We start from the raw sequence: 8970 nt of genomic DNA, 5'->3' as shown, positions 1-8970 counted from the left end.
TGTCATTGTTGTTGTTATTGGGGAAAAATGAACGAAGAAAAAGCGCACCATGCTCAAATTTCAAAGGGAATTGCTAACATTTTTGCCATTTTCTTTTTCTTCTCTCATTTGCAGAACGGTTGGATGGAGCCTCGAATACGTCGAATTCTCGGCAATATAAAGAAGAGCGAAGAGCGGTCACAGCAGATACTCTTATGCAAGGGTGAAGGCGAACTTTGTAGTATGCTTTTTAAAACGCCGATCAAACCGGTCGCAACACCATAAAAAGCCTAAAACAACAGGAAAACACACACAAAAACACAAGAAATCACCTGTTTGACACCATAAACAAAGTGCACAAATGCATTTTTTATGATGATAATTGACTGTGTAGGGTGTAGAAAATATGTATTGTGTCGAATGGGGTGCGGAAAATTTTTTTTTTCTTTTTTTTGGTATTTTTATTCTTTTGTTCTGTTGATTTCATTTCTGGCGTTATTTTTTTTCGAAAGAAACATGAAGAGATACGTGTATTGCTTTTTTGCCCATGCATAAATGTATATTAGGACTTGATGTTTTGAATTGTACTGTCCAAATGAAGAAGGATGGGGCTTTTGCTCGCGCGCGCGTGTATAGAACAGCTACATCAATTGCTGTTCAGTTTTTTTTCGTTCATTTCCTGTAATTGTGTAGAAATTAGATTGATAGCCAAACCAAAATGGTTAATGTGGGAGCTTGAGCACCAGTAGAAACATGTCGATGGAATCTTTTTTCCGATAGTAATTTACGATTCAATTGAACCAGATCAAGAAAAAGTTACACACAATATGACTGCACCGAATGTTACTTGTCGCACACCCAACTTAATGGACAGACAAAATAACACACTAAACAAACAAAAAACACACACAAACAAACATAATTTGCACACATTTCGTTGTGAACTGTCATAAATTCTAATTGAAATTGGTGTTGCGTTGAATTCGTTTTTCGGTGTGCAAATTTTTGGTAAATGTTTCGCGATAATATAATGATAAACAATGGAAAATTTCTCTCATACACACACATGCTGAACATAATACACCGAAAGTGAACAGATGAACAAAAAAACAACTTAATTAATTGCGATTTGAAACACGATCCGAATTGTGCAACATCCGCATATATTTCGTTTTGCCGATATAAATATACATGCGTTACACGGGTAATTGTTCAAACCCGTGAGCCCGCGCTCTTGCACTGGGGCACAAACACACACACACACACACATAACAACAACAACATTTGTGCACACAATTGTTGAACAAAACTTTTACTATTGAATTGTAATGCGCATCATCATGTATTTTGATATCAATTGTATTTGCATAATTTAGACATAATTTGAGACAATTAGATATCGAAAGGCATTGTAGTTGGTCTATAATTTAAGTCAATGGATATATGATTGGTTTTTATAATGTTCGTTTAGAAAACGACACGTTTCCCTTCATTTTGTAAGAGACTTTTTTCCATTCATTTTTTCTAATGGAAAAATTAACTCGTTTTGTGTTCTTTCTACTTTTTTCGCTTTTTTACTCTCAGAGAGTTTTTTTTCCTTCTTTATTTCTTCTTTATCTAACATTTTTATGTAAAAAAAAAAACATTTCAACCCAAATTTCCATTCTTTTTTCTAACGTTTTTCTCCTCTTTCGTTGGCTCTTTCAATGTACTTTAGTTTTTAGGTCGTAAAAAAAATGCACAAAACAGGCCAGCCAGCACTGGTTCTGTTTTTCTTTTAATTCGTGCTTCTTGATGAGGCTGCTGTCTGGGCCGGCCATTACGTGCACCATGAATTTTTAATGAACAAACAATCGTTGCCGTTGTTGAAATCATCAAATTTTTCTTTCGTATCATCATCATTACAATTAGTTCACTATTAATCTTTAGGTGATGATTGTTAGCCTTTTTTTACGGTCAAACAAACACAAGAAAGACAGCAGAGGAAAAAAAAACAATTCATAAATGTGCTATCAAAACCAATGCGATTTAGACAAAAGAGATGAAAAACACTTCAAATCAGACAAAAGCATTTTTAATATTCAAATAGCGAATTAGAAAGAAAAAAATGTCAACGTTTTAAACGTTAAATCCCTCAAACAAATGTTACAAAACAAAAAAAAAATAAATAAAATCGACTTCCATCCATGATTATAAATTATATATAGTGAATAACATCAAAACAGAAGAAGAAAAAGATACACACACACATAAGTATGATAATAATATTAATACAAATAATTGTAATATGTTATGCTTAGACGAATAGGAATCATTACTAAAGTAAGGGAATTGGCTAATTTTAGAGGATTCGCCAACAAATGGGCAGCGCGACTTGCGCGACACAATCATTTTGAGTTGTCGCATGACGGGATTTATTTTTCAAAACGACAATTTTACATTCATATCAATTGCAGGCTCTAAGTTAAATGTTAAACATTTTATTTTTAATTCTATATGAATTATTTAGTCGTCGATGAGATTTGTTTTACCGTTGCCAGTCAAATGTGCGTCACACGAACCATTTCAGTTGACTTAGTCAACCGTTTGATTTATCGTTATTGAGACATATGAGCCCATTTTGTCAACTATGAAATGACGCGTTTTCCTTCTTTTTTTTAATAGAAAACCCGATATGGCTCATTGAGATGTGGCTTTTGAATTATTTAGCGTCCCCGCTATTATTTTTTCAACGCAGTTTTTTTCCTCACTGTTTGTTTGTCATATCCTTGGTTCTTGGAAGGGCGAACAAACGATTGATTTCACGGCTATTTAATTATTAAATTCCGTTATTCCCGTATATGTTTGACAAGCGCTGTGGAAACACAACCAATTGGTCTTATGAGAACAAACAAAAAAACACTTTTTTTTTTCGGAAAAGTGTCATTAAATGGGTGGTCCTATTAACAAATCAACTCATTCGATCCGTTTGTGGGAATCCCCCTGAATTTAAACCAAAAATAAATAAATAATGTGAAGCACCTATAACACACAAAAAAATCTATATGAAATTTAGAATATAATGTATTGATTGTTTAGTGATATATTTTATTGGCGATGTTTTTCGCGCTATCCGGAAGTATAAACAGAAGAATTGAGAAAGAGATCGATTTACATAAACAAATGAATGGAAAATCCAATGCCAACATTGATTCGATGTATGTATAAAAATGAAAACCGATTCCATGCCGTCAAATATCAAAATATTATCAAATTTACATATACATTTTTGACAAGTAGAGAAAGTGGAGAAAAATCTACAGAAGAGACGATCTAAAAATCTGAGACGAACTGAAAAATTCAACAACAATCTGAAAATTCGAAAGAAAAAAAAATGATTCAAAATGCATGTTTTTCAACATGCCATCCTCGTTTGTTAATTTATTGGGCGTTTCACTCTCAAACACTTTTGCATTTGAAAAGCATGTTTAGATTGAAATCCTCTGTCCATATGCTATTCAAACTAGAAGAAATCTAAAAAAAGCTGTTTATTTACTCAGAAATACACACATGACACACAAGTTATACACTCAGAACGAAAGACAACAACAACAACAATAACAAAAACCGCATCAAATATGTATACATAGAAAGATCAGCGCTTGCTTAATATCGCTAAATGTGCTGTACTATTTGTTTCCATTATTCGATATCCAGGGTCTGAATAAAGAGTAAATATAGCCAAACCAGAGGAATTATTACGAAAAAAAGAAGAAATTCACCAGCTCTCATCAATATATATACTCACAAATTCATAGCATTTTATTGAACAGCTGAACAATTTGCCAACACTAACAAACTACTGGCAAACTGTAACTAGCAAACACATTTTTCGTGAAAAAAAAAAGAAAACAAAAATCAGACAAACAATAAACCACTTTTAACTTGATTTGTAGATCGAATGCAACCAACCAAATTTAAACAGAAAAAAAACGAAAATCAACCAAAAAAAAGACGCATTGTAGAATTTGATGCAATAAATAGTCGATAGCATTTAAGATCCAACTGATATAGCCCAAAAATAAACATTGAACATACACAGAAAAAATGCCAAAAAAAAGCCAACAACGACATCGCGTTTGCATTTACATTTTTTTTTATTTCGTGTTTTTTTCTCCTTCTGCATTTTAAGATGAAGATTTTGTGTTGTGAAGCAAAAACTTTGTTTCTTCAATGAGAGAAAAACTTTGAATTTTATGTGTCATGAAGAAGTTCGATTTTCCCTCGTACACATAAATGTTGATTCCATGGTGAGGATAGAAAATGTTCGATTTAATTTGTTTCAGAAGAAAAACTTCAACAACAGCAACAACAAAGATACCCCTCTCGCGAAGTATCGAAACGGTAAGTCACGGCTTAGGCGACAGATCAAAGAAAATCAAAGTTTTCCAAAAGTGACACATTTTTGCTGTGCATAAAACGCTCAAAACTTGACAAGTATTTTAATACTCTTTTAAGAGTAACTTTTTTTCTCTCATGTATCTTTTTTCCCATCTAAATAACTTTTCGTCTTCATCAAATTAAATTATTTGTTTCGCTTTTCATTTCTCCTTTGCCCCTCTTGACGAACACATTCTTCCGCAAAAGTTTAAATTAAACGCAAATTAAATTTCAGTATTTTATACGATTTTTTCGTTTATTTAGTGAAAAATGAAAAGAATCAGTTAGTACAAGAGATGTTCCGCTCGTTTCTCAAAATACTCAAAACCGTTTTTGTTTTGTTGTTTTTTTTTTTAATATAATTCACTTTACATAAATAGAATTATTTCGGCATAAATTTTCAGTTTTAACAATTGAAAATGGGCTAAACGATGTTTGTCGAAAAGAAAATGATCGGAACACAAGAACAAGAAAAAACAATTGGAGAGATTGATTGACAACGTGTCTCAAAATGATGTTGGATTTATTCGAATTGGGCTGACACATGCTACGTAGATTTCGATTTAAATTCATATGCACGCATTATGAATATCACTTAAAATTGATAGCATTCTCTTTTTCTCTCTTTAATCGACTAATACATTGTTTATGCATTCCTCTTTATTGATCAAGTGACAGGTTTTGTTGACCAAATTCATCAGCTTTGAAATGTCGAACGCCCAATCGTTGAGGATGTCGCTTGGCGCCTTCTTTGTTGAGAAATGAATAATGCCCGATGGACGATCGATTTTAACCGTTAATGCATTGTTATTGGCCAATTGCGACAGGTATTCCTCCGTTTGCTCGGCAGGCAGTTTCAGTAATTCACACAAACGATTCAAATTGATGCGGGTGTAGTAGTTGGAAATGACGCGAATATTCTATAGGGAAAAGTGAGGAACATTGCGTTAGAACATTGTTGAAGGGAAAATTTGATTGGAATTTTTTTTTCAGAAATTGAATGGAAAAATCAAGATTTTTTTTTTTTCAACTAAACAACATTTTAAAGTACGATTTTTGAATCATTTCGGAAAAAATGTGGATTTCTTTGCTTGCAATTTTTTTTTTTTTGATTAATTTTTCGTAAACGCATTAGGAGCTCATACTGTGTTACATTTTCGCTAGAAAATGTACTAAAAACGGGCAAAAAAAATCGAAATTTCTCCAAATTTTTCTCGTTCAAATACAAATTCAGACTTACGTGTTCGATGACACGGTTTTTTAGTTCGGTCCAGCATTTTTTGCCATGCGCTTTGCTTTGATTGAATATTTCGAAGCCGAGCAATTCTTTGCCGTACAAATTTTCCATGGCAGCAAAATCGATGAGTTCCTTGCACATGAATAAACGCAACAGCTCTTTGCAGATTGGCGATTCATCGAGTTGCTTCATTTTATCTAATTTGAGCATCATATCTTGTTGTTCGTTATCGTACGGTGCCAAAATGCAGTACAAACAAGCGAACACCATCATCTGTTGGCGTCTATTTGGAATATCGGCAATGATCTTTGAATCCATGATGGCTTGGTAGTGCCGTGAAGTGCGCAAGTATGATGTATCTTGATCCAAATCGATCTGTGGATGGACAAAAGTGATTAGTTTAGATTCATTTCCATTGATAAGTATTAATGATAGTATTCCAATATTCCATAAATTGAAAGAAATAAAGAAAAAAACGTATAAAATGTGATGAAGTTCCAACAAAAGTCTCAATTATTCACATGTTTCCATTTTTCTTTTGTGTTTCTCCACATTTGGGGCAGATTTTTTTTTTCTTTTTTTTTTCGAATTCACACGTTTTGCATTTGATTTATATTTTTTCTTCATCAATTTCACACTTTTCCTTAGCTTAAATGTGCCACGAAAAAAGAACCTTCTCAATCTAAACTCAATCTTCCTTACCATAATGCAATAATATTTGTACTTGAGGTCTTCTTGCTCTGGATCATCGAAGAACTTAATGCTGATCTTCTTGGCGATAATTTGTGCCCGTACCAAATCCTGTTTCGCTAAACACAATCGCATCTGTTCGAGAATGAGCTCGACTTTTTCGCGTTTCACCATTGTGCCGTATGTTTCGACTTGTAGTTCTTCCATAACATTGGCCGCACCAACGATATCACCATCGGCCTCACGGATGTTGGCCAAAATTTTGGTGAGCCGAGCCCGTTCGACTTCAACATAAATTTTACCTTCGGTCACCGTGCGCAACGTATCGATCAACTTCAATTTGGTTTCTTTTTCGGTGATTTGATCGACATACGTGCAACATTCCTGTACCATTTTGACAACGGCCTGTTTCAACTGTGAGCGACGTTTCACCAGCAATGCAATGTGTTCGTTGAGTGCATTCCAGTTGCGTGCCTCAAAGCAAATCTGTACGATAGCGCACAAAACACGCGAACATGACACCATGTCGGCACCCAAACGCGTTTGCTTTTCCAATTGCAACAGGCCGTCGATCGACTGATGAAATTTTGCCGGATCTTTGGCAGCCTCTTTCAATGCGGGAATTTTCTCATCACACGCACTGCTGTAGTCCACCTCCATCTTAATGATGCGACCACCGTCGATATTTACCAAATTATCAAATCTTGGATCATCCATTCTGTCCGATTTCGCTTCTCACCAACGGAATTCAATGAAAAATTTCTGTGGAAGAAAAAAACAAAGAGTGAAATTTCGATTATTTCTGTTTTGATGCAAACAAAAATGGGATTTTGAGATCAATTCCCAAATATGCATCGGCTTTGCTGCAAATGACTTGCACAAAGCCAAACAAATGAACCTAACCTCAAACATTATGCTCCAATGGCTTGTGAGATTTGCAAATTTTCACCATAATTTTTGCCATTGTAAATGTGAAAACAGTGAATACATCCATTGGAGACATTGAAATGATAGAAAATTTGCTCAATTTTCACGCAAAATGCCCATTTGGCCATTGTCAAAAACTTGTTTGTCATCGTAAACACTATACGGTCTCATTTACCGCAAAACAAATTGATGTCTTGGCAATGGGTCTTTTTTTTCGAATGGAAACTCACCTGAATTTAAATTTATTGACCAAATTTCGGCGTTTCTCTTGGATATCCTCACGTTGAACTAATCCAAACAATTTATTCGAATCGAAATTGATCTCGGATTTATTTCTATTGTTTTTACAGCGACAGTCTTTCACTTTACACACAGCAGCAAATAATATTCAGGAGTACGAATTGGAATCGTCACCGAACAGTCAAACTCAATGTTAACACCAGCTGTCGTCTCGCTCACACTCAACGCAATGGTATGACGGCTGAGTGTAATGACTGCTGTACTCAATGTCTTTGACACTTCGAGCTTAGGTATTTTTACGTTATGATGTTGCACAACATGGAAGCGCGACAGTGGTGCGCCAGTTTTGAACGTGAAATTTGTATTGTAGTCAGTTTGAATAGAAATAATGATAAATTGATTTAAATAAAATGAAAACGATTCGTGTTTGCAGCAATTTTAAAGAAAATAAATTGAAATTCGAAAATGATCGTAATTTGAAGAAAAATGTCCTAGAAAATCGTTCAAAACGGTTCGAAAGCGGGATTTTCGAGAAATATTCTATAATTTCACCAATTCATGAGTATTTAATGACTTTTTTTTTTCAACGAAATCATCCGGTTTCTCGGGCTAGAGAGAAAGAGCATGATGAAAATCCAAAGTGTTTACTGTATTTATCTGAATTCATAGTCCATTATCGAGTTCTAGTGAAATAATAAGTAGCTACTAAGAATATCATGTACTGAACATGTTTTAGCGTAGACGTGGAACCCGCAATGACAAATAAAAACGTAAAATCGATTTCTTCCGAATAGAAACTGAATCACAATCACAATATGAGATCGAATTTCACGCCATTCATCAATCTAAATATTATCGATTGAACGAATGTTTCTACTTCGTTTTAAATGATTTGTTTACAACTTCATGTTATTTACAACGAGTTTTTGGGTGATTTTCAATGAGAAAAGCGGATAAAACTTTTTTTTTTACTCAATATTATTTTGATAGCATTGAAATTGAAAAGAATTCTGTCATTTTCAATGAATTTGTCATCATCCACTCCATTTTTCGAAGTTAACTCAAATAAGCTTGAAAATTGTCGTTTTTTTTTTTGCTGCCTTACAATTTATTCATAAAAAACAAATTATAAAATACGATGCGAATACAAAAATATCTCCCCTATGCACATAAGAATTTTCAGATTTTTCTTTCATTTTGGTACATTTGAACGATGGGTTTTTAAGGAATTCGAGATATCTTCGGTATCTGATGACGTTTCAATAGCACAACGATGCAATCACATTGCCCGAATAATTTGTTTACACGATGCACTCGAGTCCCAAAAGATTGTGTCGTTTATTTGTTGACTTATTCCTATGCTCCAATTCCTTATCCTCTTTGGTCTGGACATTTTTTTGCCGCTTCTTCTTGATCTGAATTGAATGGTTAATTGTGAAAATTAGTGATTGAAAATTAACTAAATAATGTGGATAAAT

The 8970-nt window shown here is 33.9% G+C and overlaps 1 protein-coding gene across 1 annotated transcript; it reads right to left on the bottom strand.

Moving 5' to 3' along the window:
- Positions 1 to 4627: 4627 nt before the first annotated feature.
- Positions 4628 to 7766, bottom strand: LOC129574925 (26S proteasome non-ATPase regulatory subunit 12). The gene is made up of 4 exons (XM_055457592.1): positions 7483 to 7766; positions 6338 to 7087; positions 5639 to 6010; positions 4628 to 5318 (listed from the first exon to the last, which is right to left on the bottom strand). Exons 2-4 carry the CDS (start codon positions 7040 to 7042, stop codon positions 5025 to 5027), a joined length of 1371 nt encoding a protein of 456 aa, XP_055313567.1. The 5' UTR covers positions 7043 to 7087; positions 7483 to 7766; the 3' UTR covers positions 4628 to 5024.
- Positions 7767 to 8970: the final 1204 nt, after the last annotated feature.

Source organism: Sitodiplosis mosellana, unplaced genomic scaffold (genome assembly GCF_009176505.1).
Source record: "Sitodiplosis mosellana isolate CC-2019 unplaced genomic scaffold, AAFC_SMos_1.0 Smas_scaffold_6165, whole genome shotgun sequence".
In the NCBI taxonomy this organism is placed as follows: domain Eukaryota; kingdom Metazoa; phylum Arthropoda; class Insecta; order Diptera; family Cecidomyiidae; genus Sitodiplosis; species Sitodiplosis mosellana.
Note: the sequence above shows the minus strand (reverse complement) of the source record. Positions and strands in the feature narration are given on the sequence as shown.